We start from the raw sequence: 24,541 nt of genomic DNA, 5'->3' as shown, positions 1-24,541 counted from the left end.
TTAGTATCGTGAGAAGACTTGGAAATCAGAGACCACTTATCACCTAACACAGTGGTGTTGCTGATTTATAGCTAAAAGTGTAAAGGACAGTAGTTGTTTGTGTACTCAGCAGTTCCTCTCTGACCAGCCGCTCACGATGATATCATGGAAAACTGACCGCCGTCCTGTTGGAAGTACTCTGCTCTTGGGCAGAAATTGGTGTTCTGCGAAAGAGCTGGTAGGCAGTGTATTTGGCAGGGAGATGGCTTTGAATCATACAGAAAGCCTCAGATCCAGCTTTGCCCTGAGAAAATGTAGGACAAATGATGATTTTCTCCTCCAGATGATTTCTTGCTTTAAGCCCATGCTTCTGTGTTTTATTACCTTTGTGATCCAAAATTATTTTTATGCCCAACTAGAATAAGAACTATAGGTATCAGGAAAAGTGAAATTTAGTGTAAATCATTATTTTCTTAAGATTTTCTTACTTAATTCTGAATTCCCGTTACCAGGTAGTCAGCAATCTAAAAGATACTGCCAATTTTACTGTTCTCTTAACATAATGGCATTATTTTATGAAAATTTCTAGACAGTGTCTTTCTTTACAAAATTTTCTCTCAGCACATATCTCTCAAATGTCATTATTAAAAAATCAGGTATGAATAGTTCATAAATAAAGGTAACTGGCCAGGGATTTAGCTCAGTGGTTCTGTCACCTGCCTCGAAAGCACGAGGGCCTGAGTTTGATCCCCAGCACCTAAATAAATAGCAGTATTTTAATTGATAGAAAAAATGATAGTACACATGCTCTTTCAAAATTAATTTTCTCAGTTTATATAAAGAAACACAGAACACTTAAGAATGGAGAAAACAAAAAGAATTTTAAAAATAAAAAAGAATAGAGCAAAACATAAATATATGGATTAACTTTCCTTAGAATTTTCATTAAAATATAGTTAGCACCCTTTTTATATCTTTGAAATTTATTAACATTATTTTACACAAATATATACCAAAAATTAAAAAGGAAAGAAAATTTTAGCACATAATACACAGAGTGGCTATTAAGTGTTACACCAAGTACTTTTTTGGTCATTCTACTAGGAAGACTTTAAATTTTTTTTTCTCAGATTCAATAAAGGAGCCAAATGCCAGCAATTCTTTGGCTGTGTAATAATTGTATTTAAAATGTTGTTATTTCTTCCCAAATATGTTTTTCTTACTTTTCCTTATTTCATTATGTAGAAAAACATTTTTTCTTTCATAACTGATATCACACTTTGGAAAGAAGCTCTTATAATATAACAAAGCAAGTAAGTTTAAGTTTAGTGTTGTGTGACATTTAGAATGCATCATTTTGCTAAGAATGCAAGACCACCTTTAGAAATAGACCAGGCAGTTGCTTACATGGGAAAATTTTAGGGCAACTGGGAAGATTTCTCTGTCCCTCAGGAAAAAGAAAAGAAAGTCTTCTCCAAATAACTCCTGACCTCAAATTTTAGTTGGAGAGATTCACTCCCTTAGCTATATGGTTTGGTTCCCTGTGAAATACTCTTTGTTCCCATTTGGACTGTAAATGACAGTAAACCTTCATCAGACAGTGGGAGTTGAGTAAATCCTTTTTTGAGAGAAAAGAGAACAAGAAGTGGGCAGTTCTTGCAGATGGATGTTAAGATGCCAGAGGTGGGGCCGGGGATTTAGCTCAGTGGTTCTGGCACCTGCCTCGCAAGCACAAGGTCACGAGTTCGATCCCTGGTACCAAAAAAAAAGATGGCAGTGGTAAAAATAGGCTCCACAGTTCTGTTTAGGGTTGGCACTAAGCAGCAATACCTTCTGTGTTAGCTACAGAAACAGTAAAGAAACTGTCACAGGAAAGCTGGCTTCCAGGACGTTTAAGAGGATACTCAGAGGCATACCTGAGTCGTATGCAGGGTGCAGCACTGATTGCTGCTCATTCCTGTCTCTTCAGCTCCAGAGCCCCACCCTGCTCTGTAATGAGGTCCGTCAGGGTTCTCGCTGCACCCCTTTGTCTTTGGCCACACTTGGCCTCTTAACTGGTGGTCAGCCCGTGAAATTACCAGTCCCCTGTCCACCTACTGTCAGCCTCCTGCAGCATCTCTCTGTATGAGTTGTCCTCCCTTCAGAAAATAGTAATTCTGACCAGTTCCTCATTCTTCTCTTTTTTTTTCTTTTGGTGCCAGGGATCGAACTCTGGCCCTTGCGCTTGCAAGGCAGGCGGCGAAACCACTGAGCTAAATCACCAGCCCCTTCTTCTCTTTTGAAATTATCTTACCAATGAAGTCTTTGTCACATCTTTATCCACATGCTGTCTTTGAAAGTGTCTCTTATTTTTAACCAAAAATAAACAAGTAAATACAATTTCCCAATAAAGCTTTGAGTCTCTTCAGATTTAATTTCCACTTTGCTGTTTTATTTTATATCTAGATGGATTTGACAGTCTGCCCGTAGGACATGAACTCTGCTATTTTCTCTCTTGACTAGAACTGAATATGCTTACTCTCTCTGCTCAGTGATGGTAACTCTTAAAAGTATAATGAAAGTCCATTTTCTTAATCAGCAGATCACATTTTATGATAACACTGAATTTAATATTCCACATTTATCTTGTACTCTCACTCTCACAGGTACTAGACATTTCATGTAGAATCAGTCCCTGTTGTCAGAGAGCTTCCATCATAAATGATTTTGACTCAGAACACACTGAGAGGCCAGTTTTTAAAGCATGCACATTCCTTTTTGTGGCATCTTTGATTTGAAGGAATTTGGATACCATGTTAAAGCTGGTGGGATAGAAAAACGTGATCAGAAGTTTATATGACCTCTCTTTCCCAAGTGTGTGGCAATAGTATCATGTGTTCCATATAAGAAAGCCTGTACATGATTGCCAGAGACTGAACAGAGACAAACTCAGGAAGGGTGCAGAGAAACAAAATAATTAAATGTGGGTCCTGGAGTCACACCTAAAATTTTCTCATTTAAAATCTATCATTTGCCTGCAAAGCTTTTATAGAATAAGATTATTCAGAGAAGTGTACCTTTAATCCATAATTGTTTCATAATATATCTTGTTTGTCTCCCCCTCCTGCCATGCTGAGTATTAAACCCAGGGCCTTGAACGTGTTGGGCAAGTGCTCTACAACTGAGCTACATCCCCACTACCACCCACTTTTTATTTTGAGACAGGGTCTCACTGAATTTCCCACACTTGTCTTGAACTTGGGGTCCTCCTGCCTCAGCCTCCCGAGTTACAGGGATCATAGATGAGCACCATCACAACCTGCTCAACTGCCTTTTCCTCTTTGCCATTATGTCCCGTTTTATTAGTCTGCTTTTGAAATAGTTTTTACTTCTTCATTTCAGATTTCCTTTTCTGTATTAACACAAAAGTTAGAGCCAACCACCTTCTTGATAGGAAATTTTCTCAACTAATTTTCAAGGTATAGGATAGGAAGAGGGCAGGGACAAGCACTCCTGGAGCATGGAGCAATTAATTATATTGTAATGGAGCTACAGAGGGAGGAGTGGATGGCTGGCCCAGAGGAAGCACAACTCCTCTGGTCCCAGGAAGGCACTCAGAGCTATTTCTGCCTGTCTCCACTCTGCTCGGCACATTGCCAGTGATAGCAACAGGTAGAGCGCCCACAGCGGGTTTACTGGCTTCCACACCGTGTTCTGTGAGTTCTTAACTTCAGGATGAGGAATTAAATTTTTTACCCAGCAGGAAGCGATTGCCATTTACTGATTTTTTTTTTTTGTAGCAACGATCTAACTTGGGATATGAGTATTCCAGAGATGTGCTGTCATAGGAAGGAGCTGCTAACAGATGCTGCTCCCTGGAACCAGGAAGGCAGTAAATGCCTGTGTGTGGAGGCATAGCCAGGAACACACCCGTGAAGGCCGACTCCCTGCCTTAGATGTGACGCACAGCGCTCTGGCTTCTCTTTCCATCTTTCTCCCTTCCCACTGCCAGACACTCTTGTGATCCTCTGTTTTCTGCTGAAATGCCTGGTGCAGACACAGCCTCGCTGCTCGCTGGCAGCCAGGGTGACTGGGCAGCCAGCACACCCCACCCCATGGAGCAAAGGTCTGGATGGGTGCAGTCTGGTGGAGGCATTGCTGCTGCCGTGCTTGGCTCCTCTGACACCGGCACAGCTTGACTCAAGAAAAACAAAAACATGAAGGGCCTGTACTAGGTCAGAAGCAATAGCTACCATGAACTGGCCAAGGTTTGAAAAGATGAGGCCAGTGACTGTGTGCAGAAGCCTAGCAGACCAGTAGATGAATTCTGATTACACGTGCTCTCTCTGTGGACATTATAATATCCCAGAAGGCTTGGAAGTCTGATGTTTGGCAGTAGAAATAGTCGTGTTTTACCCAAAAGCAAATCAACATCAAATCCCTTTGAGCTTAGAAAGTTACTGCTTGACACGGGGCTTCTGAGACCAGGCTCATCATCATACCTGCCCAGGTTTGTCATGAAGAGCGTGTGGGTTGATAACTGTGAGGCACTTTAAAGACATGTGCAGCTCCTTGTCAATGTGTGCCGTGGTTTTCATTGGGAAATATTTGTTTTTTAGGGGACAGTATTTATTCAAAAACAAACCTCCTGATGGCAGTGCTCCTCCCAACTCTTTCTATAGAGCACTTTATCCTAAAATTATACAGGACATTGAGGTAAGAATCTCTGTATTGGGGGGTATTTGCCAAATAGAGAACCATTGGCATTCTTCATTTTCAGTATTATTATAACAAATCCATTAAGGTTTATTGATGTGGGTTAAAGCTTTAAAAAATTAGATATTGATCAGCAGATGAGAGAGCAAAAGAGAGACCGGCTTTCTTAAATAGTAGTGAGGCCATTACATCTGAGCTCCTAAGCTGCTGCTCAGACATTGTCTGGACTGAGCCCCCGTGGGTCCAGTGGTCACCACATTTGTGAGGGGAGCGTGGGCCCTGCCTTTTTCCATGAGTACTCTAGCTGTCGTGAAGCTCTGCATGTCCCATAGGTCACTGCACTGATCTGTGGGTTACTGTCCATGTCAGAGTTTGGCTCAGGTCCATTCCTGACTACCTGCCTCTTCACCAATCATTCTTCTCAGACCATAGAATCCAACTGGAGATGTGGAAGACACAGCTTACAGAGAATCCACTGCAGAAGCGAAACAAGCAAAGGAGTTTACTGTTTACAATATGATGACCAGAAAATTGTAAGCGGCCTTCGAGACAATACAATCAAGGTAAGGTCTCTTCATTTGAGGGAGAATAGCTGAGGGAGCAAGGGTACCCACATCCGTAAAGCAGTCTGCATCATAAACCCCAAGCATAGCCAGGTGTGGTGGCCCACACCTGTAATCCCAGCACTTGGGAGGCTGAGGCAGGAGGATTGCCCTGTGTTCGAGGCCAGTCTGGGCTACATAGTGAGTTCAGACCCATCCCAGCATGGACTACAAAGGGAGACCCTGCCTCAACAAACCAAAAAAAAAAACAACCCTGAGCATTACTTGTAGGAAGTGCAAATTTTAGATTGGTTCCAGTTCCAAAGCCAAATCATTTCTTTTTATTTTTTGGTACCGGGGATTGAACTCAGGTCCTTGCGCTTACACAGCAGGCGGTGAAACCACTGAGCTAAATCCCCAGCCAAATCACTTCTTTAAAGGACTGACATTTCCCCCTCCCCATGTAAGCATTCAAATTAAGTCTCAGGGTTAACTTTCCTTCTTGAAATATACTGAGGGGCTGTAGCTCCATCCACCTGTCAACGTTTAACATTTAGCTGTGCTTGAGGAGTGCCTTGCAGGAGCTCACTGCGCATGGTTATATCATTCGTAGAGAAGGGAGAACAATTTCTTTTGTGTAATTATAGCCTGCCCATTCCTTAATGAAAAGGATAAAGTTTACATTAAACCAAAGCCACAGATATATGTGCAGAAAAGAGTGCATTCCTCACTGCTCTAGGCTTTGGCGGGGTGGGGGTCAGACACATAATAGAGCCAACAAGTCTCCACATTCCCCGTTATTATAGTGACCAAAAGGATCTTATTTGCCATCCTAGATCTGGGATAAAAGCACATTGGAATGCAAGCGAATTCTCACAGGCCACACAGGTTCTGTTCTGTGTCTCCAGTATGACGAGAGGGTCATTGTAACTGGATCATCAGATTCCACAGTCAGGTAGGAAACTTCAGATGCTCTTTTGAACTCTGAAAGAACTGATCTCTCTGTTCTTTGTCACAGACAGTAACTTTGTACATATCTACATGAAAGCAGTTCTGAAACTAAGGAAGAAAAAAGCATCAGTTCCCCGTCAGTGTGTCAATCTAGAACCTAAAACTTGGTTTAGGAATGATTGGGTGAAGTTGCCGTCTTTTTACACAATAAGAAACTACATTCTATTTTAATTTAGAGATTCTTTCCTCCGTTGTAGAAATTTACCTTTATTGTAAAGCTTGAATTCCTGACACACTTCACAAGAGAGGGAGTGAGAGAAGAGAAAGAAGCCTTCCTTTTCAGGTAGTTAGAGCTGTAGCACAGCCAAGCATCACCTCCTCAAAATGCATACAGGTGGGCAGTGCTCCGCTTTCTCCCTGCCAGCCCCTCCCCTGCTGTCCCTGCAGTTCTTCATGGTAAGCTTCACTCAGGGAAGGGACTTCTGTTTCCAGAGGCAGTAGTGATTTGATGACACAGACATTATGCTGCTGGAGTTCTGGGTACCAGCAGCACTGCTGGAAACCACTGTTTGGAATTTTGCCTTAGGCTAAAGGATTTAGCAAACATAATGCATCAAAAGTAACTTAAAAAAAAAAAACTAGTAAAAGCAGTTAACTATGTTGTTAAATTCTCTGAAGTTAAATGTTTGCCATTGGAAATTATCCTCTGTGACTAGAAAATGCTGCTCCTGGTTCTTGTCTTTCGACCTAAAGTGATAGCAAACCCAGTCCTTCCACTTGTCAACATTTAACATTTATCGGTGCTTGTGGACCTTGCAGGAGCTCAAACACTGTGCATGGTTATATCATTCATAGGGAAGGGAGAAATGATTTTTTTTTTTGCAGTGTTGGAATTGAACTTGTGTGTGGTAGGTAAGTGCTATACCACTGAGCTGTACCCACAGCTCATAAAATGACTTTTTTGTTTGTTTGTTTTGGTACCGGGGATTGAACTTGGGTCCTTGTGAAACTTTTTTTTTTTTTTTTTCCTTTGGTACCGGGGATTGAACTCGGGTCCTTGCGCTTGTGCAGCAGGCGGCGAAACCACTGAGCTAAATCCCCGGCCCCACTTTTTTTTTTTTTAAAGAAGGCCAAACTGTAAAAAGAAATAAAATATTATCAAAGCCCCATTCATTATATAAAAAAATAACCAAAGTGACAACAGAAAGTCCTTAAGCTATCCAGGGGTCTCATTCTGCTTGGAAGCTGGTATTTAGGGTGGGAAGGCTATTCTTGACCTCCACCCCTGTGACGCAGAAACGGGGGCTTGGATTTAGAGTGCGGGTGATCTTGGCTCTTGAGCTATGTGACAGACCTGTAATCCTGGGTAATCAAATTCACATCTCCATTACCAAATCTGTCAGAAGCATCTTGGCCCATGTTGGTTCTAGTTCCTGAGGGTGGTTAGTGGGTAGGCACCAATGCTGCTGTTACTAATCAGACTCCTCAATTAAAATATATGTCCTTAAGTGTGTCAAATTGACACCATTTATAATAATCTTGAACACTGGGCCAAATTATCAGGCACTGGTGGCTGCCACCTCATCTTTGCACTCCGTAACTTGCCCAGATTTCAAGTTTTAAGGGTCCACCTGGCAGCACCCCATCCCCATCTTTCTCCTGTTCTCCCTGTCCAGCCTCTCTCTCTGTCCTGTTTCCGCATGGCCCATCATTACTGTCCATAGTGCTGCAAAAGAAGGTTAGAATATAATACTTCCTATGAAAGTATGGGAGGTGGGTGGGGAGCGTTACATTCAAATATGGGAGATGTGTTGTAGCTGCAGTACCTTCTAACTCTCAGATGTCCCTTCCAGGGTATGGGATGTGAATACAGGTGAAATGCTTAACACATTGATTCACCATTGCGAAGCAGTTCTGCACCTGCGTTTCAATAATGGCATGATGGTGACCTGCTCCAAAGATCGTTCCATTGCTGTATGGGATATGGCCTCCCCAACTGACATCACCCTCCGGAGGGTTCTGGTCGGACACCGAGCCGCTGTCAACGTCGTAGACTTTGATGACAAGTACATTGTTTCTGCATCTGGGGATAGAACTATAAAGGTAGTAGGGCATTTTTCAGTAAGTCTCCATTTAGCGTTCATGTAGAAATTTAGCAATGACAAGTGCCTGTGTAGACATCATCGTAGTGATGTAGTGATGCCATGATCACTGATACTTTATCCCTGTAAATACTGGTGGTGGCCTGGAGATAGGGCTCGGTGCTAAAACACTTGCTTGGCATTCATAAGGCCCTAGGTTCAGCCCCCAGCACCACAAAATAATAATGGTGAGCATGAAAAGGGCAGGGGTAAATCTAAGTTGAAGAAAATGTTATCTGTAAGACCAAACAAACCCCATAAATCAGTTTGAAGAATACCCAGGTGATCTCAGCCAGCTTCTAATTAACCCAGTATTACCATGAATTAAACAATTTATTTGCTTTGGTTTATATGTTTGAGAAGTGGACATCTGCTAGTGGCCCTAAGACTCCATTTGCCATACATTTTACCAGTAAAAGCACCAAATCACTACTCAATGTCATTTACCATCTCAGGTATGGAACACAAGTACTTGTGAATTTGTAAGGACCCTAAATGGACACAAACGAGGCATCGCCTGTTTGCAGTACAGAGACAGGCTGGTGGTGAGTGGCTCATCTGACAACACAATCAGGTGAGCAGCAGGTGCCCCTTCCAAGAATAAACCAGTATTGCTCCGTTGCTGTTTGAAAACAGATTAGTCAGTTCTTCGTTATGTTTATGGTTTTTTTTTTTGCTACCAGGGATCGAACTCGGGACCTTGTGCTTGTGAGGCAGGCGCCAGAACCGCTGAGCTAAATCCCCAGCCCTCCCATAATAGTTTTATCACCAGGTAGACCTGGTCTGGAGGTACTGGTCAGTAAAGAAGTAAGCAACAAAGACAAACAGATGGAGATCATAGGCCATTCTTTTAGATTTGTCTGCAGTTGAAAAGTGCTAATAAATAGCTAATACATGGTATTAATAAATAGCCTATTTTGTCACTGTTTTTTTAAAAAATAATTTGTTTCCTTACTAAAAAGCATCTGCTTTTGTCTTAGCATTACATAATTGGCCAGAGAGTTACCTGTATGAAGATTCTATGTGTTGGAATACTTTTTGTGTTTTTCCCCTTCACAAAAATGAATGATACAGATATGATTAGAATTTGGAAGATGTATTCATCCTCTCCTTTTCTTCAGTAATTACTGAGAGGATGAAGAGACTTATTTAAAAAGTCAGGCTAAGAGTAAAGCAAAACAGCTATTGTTATATCTAAGAAAATTACCATTAATCACTTAGATTGGTCTGAAAGCAGACTGCTTTTTAAATTATTACACAAAACTTCTTGAAAACTAGCTTTGCATTTCCTTTATATGAAAGAAGACCATCGTGGTGGTGAGTGAAAGCAGAGCATCCTCAGAGCCGGAGGCGGAGGCATTGTGGGGACTGGAGGGCACTGACCCTGGGCCCCATTCCTACCAGTGATTTTGAGAAGCATCACTCTCCAGTGCTGGTCATTTCCTCCTGAGAAACTGTGTGCATTGAGTTTGTCCCTTTCTGCCTGGGAGAACCTGGTCATAGAATTATATAAAGCATTGTGCTTTAAAAACACATACTACATATGAACTTAAATCATATACTTTTTCCCGCCCAAGCTATATGACAGAAAGAAAATACATTACATCGAAAACAATACATTTTTGTATGAGTGGTGATTGATCTTATTTTTGTGGGTTCTTTTTTTTTTTTTTGGTACCAGGGATTAAACTTGGGTCCTTGTGCTTGCAAGGCAGGCGGCGCAGCCACTGAGCTAAATCCCCAGCCCTTTTGTGGGTTTTTGAAAGGCATGTGAAGTACGTTATTGTAACACATCAAGCTTAGAAAAGAATTCATGAAAATTCATATGACTCAATTTTCTCTTCTAGATTATGGGACATAGAATGTGGTGCATGTTTACGAGTGTTAGAAGGCCATGAGGAACTGGTGCGATGCATCCGATTTGATAACAAGAGGATAGTCAGCGGGGCCTATGATGGGTGAGTTTGCTAATAAGGTTAAAAAACAAATACAAGACCTGGGGTGTAGGAGTACAGCTCAGTGGTAGAGTGTATGTTTTGCATGTATGAGGCCCTGGGTTCAGTCACACACACACAGTCTACATCTTAATTCCTAGTTTACAACCTTATTTCTAAACACTAACATTTCACAAAAACTATCTAATACAATATTTCTTCAGTCTACATGTTCACCTCTCCTCTGTTTATTCTTTTCTAAAATATTTTTCCAAGTCATTTTATTGGACTTTTTGCATATGAATGTCATTATTATTTTAGTTATTTGTTTGTGATTTTGTCTGTTTTGTTCTATAAAGCAAAGAACCAAACATACCCAGTTTGCCAGGACGTGCATGTAACATGGTAACTTCTAGTAAATCACGCACACTGGAGGGCAGGACCTTTGAGGCTTAGTGTGTGGTAGGGTCTGGGATTTTGATCTCTGATTTTAATGTTTCTGAGAGATTCCTAAAAGTTCAGCTCTCTTGTCGTCACATCTCTTGGAGCATTCCATTTATAATGAATTCAGTAGTCTTCAGAATTCCTCAGTCTAATTTCCAGAAGGTTTAGAATCTATTCTTGTTGTGAATGGATCACATGTCCAACAACACTAGGTCCCGAGCAAGCTTATACAAAAATGTCTTCTAAAAGACACTGTCATTTCTTTTTCTTGTCCGGGTGCCTTTTTTTTTTTTTCGGGTCCCTTATTTATGGTGGGAATAGGGGGAATGGAAAGCTACTGTTCAAATTCTGGCAGCTTTTTAGATTCTAGAAACCCAGAACATTAATTTAGTTCCTGAGTTGACTGTTAGCAACACATTAAAACCAACTCAAGCAGCAGGAAATGGGCCTGGCGCTTCCTCTGCTCAGGGTTAGCCTTGGGGAACTCTTTGGGCTGTGTGACATGTTCCAGACAGGCCAGTGTTTTATTTTCTGGCTTTGATCTGTCTCTACTTTGGGGGGTTTTTATCTTTATATAATTGAGGAAATGTAGCCTATACAATGGTTCCTCAGTTTACGAACTGAATTCTTTCCACATTTGTGGTCACAAACTGAATTGGACGAGAACCAAATTAAATTTCTTCATAAGGTCAACATTGAACCTAACCAGTGAATTTGATTCATTACTCATCCAATTCAGTTGTGATCAGAATCATGGAAAGAATTAAGCTTGTGAACTGAAGTACCATGATTTTCAGAAGGGCCTAACTTTTCTAAACTTCAATCAAAATGTGAAGGTTTGCTTGCATAAAGCCCAGAGCTCTTAAATGGATCCCAGAGCCCTGCTGCTTGAGATACAGGCCATTCTTAGCCTAGAAAGAGGATGACTGAGAGATGTAAATTCCTAGGTCTGAGTAATCTCTTGTCATTAAGAGTTTTAGTGGCCAAACATGGTAGAGCATACCTGTAATCCCAGCCACTTCGAAGCCAGCCTGGGCAATTTAGTGAGACCCTGTCTCAAACAAACGAAACCAGCTGTAGCCCAGTCATAGAGAGTTTGCACAAATGCAGTGGGTTTAATCTCTAGCACTGAAAAAAAAGGGGGGTGGGGAGCGGGTCTGGTGTACAAGATCTCCACTTGGCTCCAGAGTATGCTGTAACTTTACCATTAGCTGTCTTCAGTTTGGGTAAAGCTAACCTGTTTCTCGTTTTAAGGTTAATCGTGTACATTTTCTCCCAGTTAATACCAATAACCTCTACCCAAGAATGAATACAAGGACCAGTTTTCCAAAACAAGATACATTCCTGTGAACTGGATTCATAACATAAACTCTATTCACTAGTCATATGTATTTCCTTGAGTTGTTGCTGTTCGTAACTGTGCTTTTGACTGAGATTTTGGTCCCCTTTTTGATCCTTAGAAAAATTAAAGTGTGGGATCTTTTGGCTGCTTTGGATCCCCGTGCTCCTGCAGGGACTCTCTGCCTGCGGACCCTTGTGGTAAGAGCCTTGTGGTTAGAGGGGTTGGGAGGTCAGTAGATTAAATGTTGATGTGCTGTGCATGTAGATCTGGGTCAGATGGAGTCTCACCCAACCTGCTAAGTGAAGAGGCTGCTGGTACGTGTCAGGAAAGAGTGTCTGTATAGTGCCTTCATTCAGAAGTGCTTTAGAGACTACATGGCGAGGAATGTGGCAGCTGTTTAACAGCTGCACAGCAGCTCTACAACAGTGTAGTACAGGAAGTGAATAAGAATCCTGTATCCACCAGAAGTCGCAGGGGTACTAAGGGAGAAGGAATGTAATTACTCAAATTGGAACTTGTCCAGAATCTGAGGACCTGCACACCTGTGCCTGCAGAAAGTACTCTGGGAATCTTGAGAACCTCGTGGTCAGCTGCTCAGTTCTGTACCTGAGCAGCCGGACCAGATCTGATGCTCCCTGTGTGCACCTCTAAACCCCGAGGCACGGGGAAGGAGTCTAGAGGCGCACTGTGAGCAGCAGAGCACTTGGCATTTGCCTAGCAGCCTCGAGCCTTTGGGCCCTGGGTTAAATCCCCAGCGCTGCAAAACGTAAGGAAGAGGGACATCGCTTCCACAAGCAGTAAGTCCTTCCCCATCGTGCCAGCCAGCAGCCCATATTGACAGCTGCTGCTTCACTTGGGAGCTGAGGTGGGCACTGAGGTGGCAGAATCCTCTGCACAACTCCAGGAAAGATGGGCAGGCATTCGAGGCTTAGTGTTCTGCACCTGGCTCTTAGCATTTCAGTGTCCTTGGCTCAGAAGGACACGGGTTGGAAGCATATTCTCTCAGCAGTGCACTACTTTCTGTGTATTTCACACATGTCCTTCAAGATGTGTCCTGTCATCCATTTATAATTAATCTGACAAGTCCACAGTTTAGATTTGTAATCTGCATGCAGGAAAACCGACCCTTTTCAGTATGCTTCTGTGAACTTTGCAGTTGTGTAACTGTTACTGCAACCAAGATACAGAACGTTTCTGTCCTGCCAAGCTTTGTTGGGCTCCTGCGTATCCCCACCTCCTAGCAACTGTTAGCAACCGTTCGACTGTCACTGTAGTTGTGCTTTCTTATGAATGTCCTAGAAATCAGACAGTATGTATCCTTTTTAAACTTCATTGAAGATTTATCCACATTCCTGTATGTGCTGGTACTTTGCTTCTTTTTATCCCTGAGTAGTATTCTAGTGGGGGATGGGTGAACCAATTTGTTTATTGGTTCACAGTTTTGAGAACTTTTGGGATGTTTCTAGTTCTTGTTGGTTCTGAGTAAACCCACTGAAAATTGTCCTCTACAGATTTCTGTGTCCATACTGTTTTCATTTCTCTTGGGTGAATATCTAGGAGTACAATTTCTGGATCCAGTGGTAGATGTGTGTTTAAATTTGAGAGAAACTACCAGGCTGCTTCCCAAAGTGGCATTTTGGATTTTTCAAAGGCAAAACATTTTGCATTTTTACTAACTGTATGGGAGTTCTCTTTTTCCATGTCTTTGCCAGCACTTGGTATTGTCAGTCTTTGAACAAATGACAACCATGTGAGTGAATCTGCCGTTTGCATTTCTGTGATAACTAGTGATGTTGAACATCTTTTCATACGCTTATCTTTTGAGACATGTGTGTTCAGATCTTGGAACCTGTTTGTCTGTCAGTTTTGCTGTACTGGGCACTGAACCCAGGGCCTTCGCACTGAGCTACATCCCTATCCCACTTGGATCCTCCTGTCTCAGCCTCCCAGAGCACTTGGATTACAGATATGTGCCACCACACCCAGTTCATTAAGTTGGTTTTTATTTTTTTATTTTTTATTTTTTGTACCAGGTATCAAACTTGGGTTCTTGCTCTTGCAAGGCAGGCGACGGAACCGCTGAGCTAAACCACCGGCTCCATTAAGTTGGTTTTTAAAAACAGATTTTTGAAGTCAAATTAGCATACATTAAAATAGACATATTGAAACTCCACAGCATAATAAACTTTGACGCGAGTACAGTACACCGGTGAAGCTGTGTGTGACAGTCCTCACCCCTGGTAATTCCTTCTTCCCATCGCACCTGCCTCCATGCCCCCCTCTAGGCAGCCCCAATCTGCTTCCGTCAACACTGATTAGTTTGCATTTTCTATACTGTATCGTATGGCCTCTTTTTTGCCTCTTTTCACTGACAATAAGTTATTTTGATATTTAGCCTGTTCTTGATGTCGATCAATAGTTTCTTTTTAAAAAGTTGCTGAGTAGGCAGGATGTGGTGGTGCACACCTGGAACCCAGCGCTCTGGGAGGCTGAGGCAGGAGGGTCCCAAGTTTTGGCCCAGCCTGGCTAACTTAGAAAGGGAGCAAAGACCCTGTCTCAAAATTTTTTTAAAGGTCTGGAGATATAACTCAGTGCAGAGGTCCTGGGTTCAACCCCAGTACCTCCCTCCTCCGCCCAAAAAAGTTTCTGCAAACATTTATAGACAAGTCTTTTAATCCATTCTGACCATCTCTGCCTTAATGGACATGTATAGAACATTTATGTTTAATGTAATTTTCATATGATTTTTAATCTATCATGTTGCTATTTTCTACTTTTCTTTATTTTTCCCCATTTTGTTCTTTTGAAGGATTATTTTTGAGAATTTTGTGTTACCTCAGTTTCTGAGTTATTAGTTGCATCCATGCAGTATTCTCAGGTGGTGACCTAGAGCATATGAACCTTTATTAAGGTATACTACCAGGTGGCATTGTACCACTTGGTGTGTAATGGAAGAAATTTAAGACACTGTTGCCATTGCTTCCCTCCCCTACTCTGTGTATCACTGGCATAGACTGGGCTGGGACCCACCCAGCTCACTGGTGGAGCACAGTCCTGGCATGAGGGTTCTGCACTGCAGTCAGCTGACCATGGCCTGAAACCTTTGAAACCATCAAGTAAAATAAATCTTTCCCTTTAAATTGTTTTTATCACGTTTTCACCATTGGTCAGAGCGATGCAAAGGTGGTTAACATAAAGCGTTAGCACATTAATACCCCGTGTTAACCTTAGACTGTAGAGAGCTGGAGGACCCGTACTGATCTCAGAGCGGCCTGCAGAGCAGGGACTGTCCTCGGGGTGAAGGGGGCATTGTGTGTGATGACAGGGCCAGCTCACCAAGAAGATGAATCTCCTCCGTGTGTGCACACCTAACAGCATCAAAGTGTATCAGGCAAGAAAGTGACAGTGCTGCCAGGAGAAACGGATGAACCCACTCTTCTTTAATAGTTGGAGACTTTAGTGCCCTATCAATAATGGACAGATCTAGAGGCAACAGGATCAGTAAGGAGCAGAGCTCAGCAGCGCCATCCCACGGGCTGTAATTGCTGTCTGTAGAACACTTCATCCAACAGTAGCAGATGCACATTCCTCTCAAGCTGCCATGGACTGTTCACCAAGATACACTACAGCCGGGGCCACAAAACATACCGTAAAAAATTTGAAAACACAAAAATGAGCCAGTGGAATTAAAACTAGAGACCAGTAACAGAAAAGTAGCTGGAAAATCTCAAAATAACTCACTTTTTGTCAGGCATGGTGGCACATACCTGTAATCCCAGCTACTTGGGAAGCCAAGGCAGGAGGTCACACATTCAAGGCTGCCCTGGGCAATATAGCAAGTCCCTATCTCAAAGAAAGAGTTGGGGAGCCGGGGATTTAGCTCAGTGGTTCCACCACCGCCTGCCTCGCAAGCTCAAGGTCCCGAGTTCAATCCCCAGTACCAAAAGAAAGAAAAAGTAGAGGCTGGAGACCTTGCCCAGTGAGAAGGTCCTGGGTTCAACCCCCAGTACCCACTAAATTAAATGAATGAATGAGTAAATGGGCTGAGGATGTTGCTCTGTGATAGAGCATTCATAGAGCTCTTGTGCAAGACACTGGGTTCAGTCCTCAGCATAGCTAATTAAGTTTTAAAATGGTCAGTACTATTTTATATTGGTTGCCAAACAACTGCATATTAAATACGACTATAAATAGGCTAAGGCAGGAGGATTGCCATGAGTTTGAGGCCAGCCTGGGCTACACAGTGGGTTCAAAGCCAGCCTGGACTACATAGCGAGACCCTGTTTCAAAAAAATGAAACAGAAAAATTGTTGATACAATGAAGTAACTCTAAAAAAATTTTTTTTCAGGCTGGGTATGGTGGTGCATGCTTGTGTTCTCAGCACTCAGGAGGCTGAGGCAGGAGGATCAGCACAAGTTTGAGGCCAGCCTGGGCTACATAGTGAGTTCAAGGCCAGCCTGAACTACATAGCGAGACCCTGTCTCCAAAAGAAAAATCTTTCACAAAATATGAGCAAAGTTAATCCAATAAGTACAGTATAAAGAAAATTATACACTGTGACCAAATGCAATTTCAAATGCAGTACACAAGACTGAATTTTTGGAGTAGCATTAAAGAAATCAGTTAATATAATCTATCACAGTGGTGGCAAACCTATGGCACACATGCCACAGTGGGTTGTTTGTGTCATTGAAAGCCCTAAAAGGTTTGCCATCCCTAATCTATCACATCAACAGGCCAAAGGAGAAAATCGCACGATTAGATCAATAAATGCAGAGCCAGATGTGGTGGCACACACTTGTTAGTACTAGCTGGGGAGGCTAAAGCAGGAGAATCCTAAGTTTGAGGCCAACCTGGGCAACTTAGCAAGACCCTGTCTGAAAAATAAAAAGAGCTAGGGCCAGGGATTTAGCTCAGTGGCACCATGCCTGCCTTGCAAGTGCAAGGTCCTGAGTTCGATCCCCGGTACCAAAAAAAACCCCAAAATAAATAAAGCTAGTGGTGTGGCCCAGTGGTAGAGCACTCCTGAATTTAATCCCCAGTGCAATTAATTAGTTCAGTAAGAGCATTTGACAGGTTTCAACAGATTAAAAACTCCAAACAGGGCTGGGGATTTACCTCAGTGGTTTCGCCACCTGCTGTGCAAGCGCAAGGACCAGAGTTTGATCCCCGGTACCAAAAAAAAAAAACCTAAACAAGCTAGAAATAGAGGGGGAACTTCCTCAGTTTCATGAAGGAAAGTGCAAATTAAGACTCTAATAAGGGGCTGGGGATTTAGCTCAGTGGTTCCGCCGCCTGCCTTGCAAGGACAAGGTCCTGAGTTCGATCCCCCAGTACCAAAGAAAAAGACTATAATAAAATACACAAACCCGCTAGAATTTAAAAGATCAGCAGAGTCAAGTGTTGGTGAAGAATTGCTGCAGCTGACACGCATACACTGCTGGGAGGGTAGAGTGGCTCAGCTTTCGATGCTGTCCAGCATGGCCGCTGCAGCCAGCTCCTCCTCCTCCGGGGCAGATAAGTGTATGTACCCTGAACTCAGAAGGGCTGTGATCATGTTTGCAGCAGCTTTGTTCATAATAGCCTGAAACTGTTCGAAGCCTATATGTCCACTAACAGGAAGAAAGATAAATTGTCATGTGTTCATACACTGAAATACCAACCAGCAACAAGAAAAGAATGTTGGCTGTGATCCCAGCTACGCAGGGAGCTGAGGCAGGAGGGCTGCCAGCTCAGGGCCAGCTGGGCAATTTAGGGCCTGTCTCAAAATTGAGATAATAATGCCAGTCATAGTGGCACATCCCTGTAATCCCAGTACTGAAGAGGCTGAGGCAGGAGGATTGCGGTGAGTTCAAGGCCAGCCTGAACTAATAGTGAGACCCTGTCTCAAAAAATAAATTAATTCATTAAAATAATAAAAATTCTAGGAATGTAGCTCACTGGTGGAGTGTTTGCCTGGCATGTTCAAGACCATGGGTTCAATCCCCAGCACTGCCCAAAAGTGAACACCTGTTTTACATGTAGTAAAGATTACAGAGAGGAATCTTACAAGTACATGTTGAGTAAAGGAAGACAGGACGAAAGAATATATACTGTATGGTGTATTTATGTAAAATTCAAAACTAGGCTGCCCGAGTGTGAGACCGGCTTTGGCATCTTAGCAGAACATTGACTCCAAGAAACAAAGGGGTAAGAGGTATTGGGATGTAACACAGTGCAGAGGCCTTGTCAGTCCCTGGTACCACATACACACACACACACACACGAATAGGCAAAACAAATTAACAGTAATAGCATTAGTGCGATGGTAATACTGACTACTAACGGGCACACGAGTGCCTCCTAGGGTATTGGAAACAGTCTACATCTTAGGGCCGTGGTTGCTACCTGTCACGTGCTAGGCCTGGCTTGTCCCCACTTAGGAGAGCCAGCTGGCTGACTCTGAACCATGAAAATCTGTGCAGCACGTGGTACTACAAGTTGAGGAAGTTTAATTGGTAACATTTTTCAGCAGACCAGCCCTTGGCCTCTGATTGTAGATGCAGCCTAGAGACACAGAGAGGAGATGAGGTGTGGGCGTCCTGAGGAACCTCTTCTCCAGACTAGGCCGAGGAGAATTGGCAGTGAGAAGCAGCGTGCTATGTTCCATGCCTTGCCTAAAGAATGTCACTTTATTTTGTCCATGAAGTCAGCTCCCCAGTATTTGACTTGTCCATCCTGCCTTTAGCAAATTAACTTTTCCTTCTGTGTTTTTGAAACAATAAAATGGTGGGGGGACAGTGAGCAGCACACCACACACGGCCTGTCACGGGCTCCTTTTGACCTGTTGCCAGGTTTGTGTCCTTTTGGTTTTGAGCAGCTCACATTCTTTTTTTTTCTTTTTTTTTTTGGCACCGGGGATTGAACTCGGGTCCTTGCGCTTGCGAGGCAGGCAGCAGAACCACTGAGCTGAATCCCCGGCTAGCAGCTCACATTCTCACCCTTTTGTTCCGGCTTCTTCAGGAGCATTCTGGAAGAGTTTTCCGACTCCAGTTTGATGAATTCCAGATCGTCAGCAGTTCGCATGATGACACCATCCTCATCTGGGACTTCCTCGATGACCCGGCCACCCAAGCCGAGCGCCCCCACTCCCCGTCGAGAACGTACACCTACATCTCCAGATAAACCTCCACCGGGCTCGTGCTGGCCCAGGTAGGAGTGCCGTGTGGGATCGCCAGTCCCTGCAGCTTTCCCTTTCTCCGGCCCTTTTACCTCACCGAGCCCCGTGCATCGGGAGAGGCACAGTGTGAGGCCAGGCTGCCCCAGCGGGGCCACTTTCACCCACGCATCCAGCCTGCACTCCAGGGCTTTTGGGGTTCTCCATTTCTGCCCTGGTAAGATTGCTTTGAAAATAAAATGAGGTCTGAATCTGCTTGAAAGCTGAGTCATGACCCAGAGCTTGCAGTGCCCGGATCACACAGGTGCGTGCAGTGGAGACCCTGTAAGCCCAGCTGATTTTTGACATGTGCCTCCGTGGAGGCGCTCAGTGAAGTCCTGCCCCATCCCAGCCCCTTGCTGTTGCTGCCCTTAGGTTATAAAAGGCAGCCGGTGCAGCCTCACCCACTCCCTACCCCTCCCACGGAGATGTCTGCAGTAGCTCTAAAGCCAGTGGAAACTCACACACACCCTCTTAGGGTCCCAGTCCCCTTGGAAGCAGGGCCCCTGCAATACCCGGGCCGCCTGTCCTGGGCACATTCCACACACACCTGCCACCCTCACTGCTCCCTGTACACTTGGTTACCTCGCACTTGGAGGGCTCCCAGCAGTGCCATGGAGTGTTGCTGAAGCACACACACTCCGCTTGTATCTGTGGTCATCCTCCTGAGGGGGAGATGCTCATGCCTGTCGACTGCCCAGACCGAGTTTCCTGATGAGTGCAGTGAGTGCTGCGAAAGATGGCTGTTTGTAACATTCTTACCTGCCACATAATAAGCCCTCAGCAAAAATGGCTAATTACTCTTGTTCCTGTTTTTGAGGCCGGGTCTCACCATGTATCTCAGGCTCGCCTTGAACTCACTATGTAGCGCAGGCTGGTCTCAGCCTCCCGAGTGCTGTCCAGCTGCTGATTGTTATTACTATTGTAATTATTTTGTAACTATTCCCACTTGGTACCATAGTTTTCTCTTCCTTAGACCTAAGTATTTTGCCTGGTTTTTTAAAGGGGGAGTGCCAGGTATTAAATCCAGGGCCTTGGGCATGCTGAACCCATGTCCTACCACTGCAGTATACCCCTTGCCCACATCTTTATTACTCTCCCAAACTCTGGTTGCTTATGCCTCCTTCCTCCCCTCACCCCTAAAACAGATATCCCCCAAGAGTGTCTCAGATGCTTCTGACTTGTCTGAGCTCCCTACTTTGGCTAATTTGTCTTTTCCTAAAGCTTGAAGCTCTTGTTTCACATTTATATGTACATAACTCAAATGCATGTCTCCATCCCACTGGCTCTGCCTTAACTCCAGCACCACCTGCCCATCTGTGCTTGATGTCCCGCCTTGCCTTCCAGAGTTTCCGCCCACACTTCCTAGGCCAGACACCAGGCGGCCTTCCCCAACCCCTCCCCTCTGAGTGGCAGAAGCTCAGAGCCCCTGCCGACCTGCCAGCAGTGAAAGCTTGGCAGGCACTGCCCTGGCCTGCAGACATAGCGCCGCTCTGCTCGCACACTGTGGTAGCAGCCTGAGTGTCAGCAGCCTTGCCCTGTAGAAGTAGGGGCTAATGACTGTTTGGTGTTTCCACACAGGACTCATTAAAGTTGCAGTATTTAATGTATCTGCAAAGACCAGGACAAGCAACACAGCAACAATGAACTCCTCCTGCCTGGATCCCAGGACCTGGGAGGGGCAGGGCTTCGAGGCTCCTGGTGGGACACAGTTGGGCTGCAGCTGACCAGGACAGTCTGTTCGGCACGGCCAGCTGCTTCATGCTGCTATCGGAAGATGTCTTCTGTCCCTCGTGAATGAGGGGGACTTGCGCCCCCCACACACACCCACTTCTCCTCCAGTGGGTTCCAGACAGAGATGGGTCATAAATATATTTAGGGTTTGGGCAGAATCTCTCTTGTTTTGCTGTTAAGCAGAAGAACTAATTTCCCCATATAGCCCACTTCTAGGGCCAGGAGGATGCAGCTTCTGGGCAGGCAGAGCCCAGTGTAGCCCTGCTGACTGCAGGCCCAGCGCCTGGCCATAGCAGAGGAGACGGGCGGCCCCTGACCGCCTCGGAGGGAGGAAGAGAAGGCGAATGCACACCCGGAGACCTGAGCCTCTGACTCCACTGCTGCCGCCCCTCGCCCCGAAGGCCTCAGCCCGAGGAGCTGTGTGATGAGTGTACCCCAGTCAGCACGGGGCGGGTCCACCAGAAGCTGCCCATCTGGAAGAGGCACGCATGCAGTCACCATCAAGCCAGCCTTTGGAGCCGGGCCGGCGACCCTAAGGCTGCAGTGGATTCTCAGATGTCATGCCCTTGTCACATTCAAGGCTCCTCCTCCTCTCCTTCGTCCCCCACCCTGGGCTCCATCAGTGGCTGCATCTTTTTGGACTCAGCAGTCTCCTGGATTCCATGTAGAGTGTGGAAAGGAGTTGCTGATTGCGCTTCCTCTCATTAACAATTAGACGTGTAATAAAAAGCATTGTACTTCATCTCAAGTCCCTGGTGAGGCCCAGCCCACAGAAAGGCTCGAGGTGGCCGGAGTAGCTGCCCAGTGCATCCCGAGTAGTGCCTCGTGTCTGTTTCCTCCTCACAGCCCGTGAGCACCCAGGCACCCAAAACTGCCAAGACCCCCAGAGGCGCTTAGGAGGCGGCCAGAGGTGAAAGTGGCTTTCTTTCCCTGTCTTGGAGATTGATTCACCGTCCAGCCTTGCATTACAGAGGCCTCCTTCTGCTTCTCCCAAAGCCGCCATTTGCAAAGGGCAGCGTTGCCGGAGAAGGGATCAGGTTCAGGCTTGGCACACAGGGTTTATCAGTGGGACAGAAATAGCCTCCTCTTTCCTCTTCCCTCCTGGCTTTAATTTGCTCTCTCCTTCCCCACCAGTAAAATTTCTCTGGCAGCTGAAGAACATAAACCAATGGACACTGCAGGGCAAGCTAACCCGGCCCCTTGGAAAACAGCTGTGGGCTTCCTAACCCGTGGCTGCAGTGCAAGGGGGCATGTGCCACGCCAGCCTCAGAGCATGGTGACTGCCCGGCTGGGGACACCCACGTACCGAGACCACACAATCTCCTGTTTTCCTTGGAGGCTGAGCACTGAGGCGCCTCATGCCTACTCCTACCCCATGCAGTTGAGCCTAAAAAACCCCTTCTCACACAGCTGCTGCAAGAGCCGCAGGCAGGACCAGGTGCAGGGGGCTCCAGCCAGGTGCCGCTGGCCCGACAGAGTGAGGCGTCCTCGCCCTCCTCCGGTTCACAGGTGCGGCCCCTTCTCTGAGCCCTGACCAAGAGTATGTGTGGGGAGGGGCTGTGCATGTGCAGTTTCCCCGTCCTGCTTTACTAAAGTCTCAATCACATTCAGAACTTACTTTCTCGGTGTAAGTCCCTTCCCAGCTACCAGAATGCTACAAAGAAGTGTTTGCTCCTCCCCCTTCAGGCTTCCTTGTCTGTTACGCCGAGTACTGATGATGGCTCTGATTGGTTAAGGGTTTTCCTGCAGATGAAGAAAGCTGTCAGCCCTGAAAACAGGTCAGGCACTAAAGAGGTGTAGATTTCAAGCTGTTGCAAATTGTCCAGTAGCCCTTCTGTTCCACTGCTGTCCAGAGGGAAGCAGGGCTGGGGTGTAGCTCAGTGCAGAGCTGGGGGCCCTGTGGTGCAGAGCCACTGGCTCGGGTGAGGCTCTCTACGTTGTCCTCTCTGCTGCTGAAGGGAAATGAGAATGAAGTTAAGTGGTCTGAAAACTTGAATCGTTCACATTTCTCAGCTCTGGGGGTCATTTACCAGTTCATTGTAGAACAGATAATCAGGTAAGTAGAAGTTCATTTCCAGCGAAGGTAAACTCCACTTACCATCTCTGCATGGTTTCAGTGGGAATTGATTATCAGTAATCCCCGACTGAGAGAAAAGAAAGTAAAGTTTGGCCTTTATAGAACAGAGAAAGGCATCGAGAACACATGTAAAGGAATGGTAGAAAAGGAGCTGCAGATGTGCCCTGGCTCTGACATGAAGTATTCCAGTGTAGTTTCGTCTCTTTTCACTAAAATTCACTTCCACTGAAACCTTTCTTTAAAGATGGGTGGGTGCGGCATGTGTTCACACCAGCTGCATGCATGTGCACGCTTGACCTTCCACTTCACGCTTCGGCTGCTGCACGAACGACACACACACCTTGCTGCTCACCTGAATGTCGCTCCCGAGAGCTCCCTTCTACTTAAGTGCAATTTGAAAGTGGACGTGAATTTTGGAGAGGCCTTTCACACTTGTCCCACGGCTCACTTCTTTCTCACACATCCTCACCGCAGAGAGGGGCTCTGGAGCTCTGTTAACACATAATAAAGCCTGGCACTCATAACTTGTTTTGGGGGGTTGTTTGCTTTGTCTTGGTACAGTCTAAAGCCACAGAGGGGGAGGTATGCACCCTTCGGTGTCTTCTGAAAACATCATCTGAAGCGCTATCGCCAGTCTTCTCGTGTGTGTGGAAACTGTGGGGTGGGAGTGTGGGTGAATACTGGAAATAATTAGGGCTGTGTTCTCTTTCCTAGGATGGGATTAGATTCCTTGGTATTGTTGAGCTTAGCATCTTCCTTCTGCCTTCCATGGTGGTACCTGGTAACCCAGGAGTGGACACAGTCCAGCCTGGAGGGTCAGCCAGGGTGCTAAGGCAGACACGGGCTGTGGGTGCTGCCGCAGGACTGGCCATGTCCACAGAGCTCACTTGCACTGGGCAGTGGCGGGGCTCATCTGCCCACAGTCCCAGCATGGTCCGTCTAAGACAGCAGCCACCTCAGGGCAGCGATACAGACAGCACACGAGCCCTGGGCTCCCACCGCTGTCCTAGGGGAATGAAACTGAGCTGTGCTTTAGTCTTCTCCAACCTGTAGTTTGTTCGCAGCATCCAAATCCTTGGAGGTAAAGAGAGAACAAAGCATGATCGTGGCTGCCTCGTTTCAGGCAGAACTCGACTCCACTGACATGGAGAAACCCAGTCTAAAGCCCCCTGGGGGCAGTGACACCAAGTGTGCTTCACAGCGCCCGCTGGGCGGGGCAGTGTGTGGGTGAGTGTGACCCCACCTTCCTCCTGGGAAGCCGGTCCTCCTGAGAGCACCAGACAGCCTCAGATGGCCTGGCTGCAGGGCGCCTCGGGAGCCTCGTGGCCGCCCTCCTGTGCCCCCCGGAGTCCCGACCGCTCTGACTTCTGTGACTGTTTCAGTGATGTGTAGTCTGCCGTGTGTTCACAGCCTAGGACCATGGTGATAGAGTGTGTTCTGGTTTTTTAACTTCAGAAAAGTTACTTAAATGACAAATGCGTGATTAAAGTGCATTTCCTAAGTGTG

The 24,541-nt window shown here is 45.4% G+C and overlaps 1 protein-coding gene across 19 annotated transcripts in view; it reads left to right on the top strand.

Annotated features, from left to right (window-relative positions):
* Btrc (beta-transducin repeat containing E3 ubiquitin protein ligase) overlaps nt 1-24,541 on the top strand; it is a 187,148-nt gene extending 162,607 nt beyond the window's left edge. For 18 of the 19 annotated variants that reach the window (XM_087185807.1, XM_087185804.1, XM_087185799.1 and 15 more), the window contains 9 exons: nt 4,578-4,674; nt 5,100-5,237; nt 6,053-6,171; nt 8,021-8,270; nt 8,764-8,882; nt 10,156-10,266; nt 12,147-12,225; nt 19,032-19,220; nt 20,806-24,541. In XM_087185807.1, coding sequence (XP_087041933.1) covers nt 4,578-4,674; nt 5,100-5,237; nt 6,053-6,171; nt 8,021-8,270; nt 8,764-8,882; nt 10,156-10,266; nt 12,147-12,225; nt 19,032-19,193 — 1,075 coding nt within the window. In that variant the 3' untranslated portion in view covers nt 19,194-19,220; nt 20,806-24,541. The remainder of the gene's footprint in view (nt 1-4,577; nt 4,675-5,099; nt 5,238-6,052; nt 6,172-8,020; nt 8,271-8,763; nt 8,883-10,155; nt 10,267-12,146; nt 12,226-19,031; nt 19,221-20,805) is intronic. The other variant, XM_087185798.1, reaches the window with a different exon arrangement.

Source organism: Heterocephalus glaber, unplaced genomic scaffold, assembly GCF_053883595.1.
Source record: "Heterocephalus glaber isolate CG9 unplaced genomic scaffold, H.glaber_assembly_v1.0 deba00001498, whole genome shotgun sequence".
Classification (NCBI taxonomy): domain Eukaryota; kingdom Metazoa; phylum Chordata; class Mammalia; order Rodentia; family Bathyergidae; genus Heterocephalus; species Heterocephalus glaber.
This window is presented reverse-complemented; position numbering and strand designations above follow the sequence as displayed.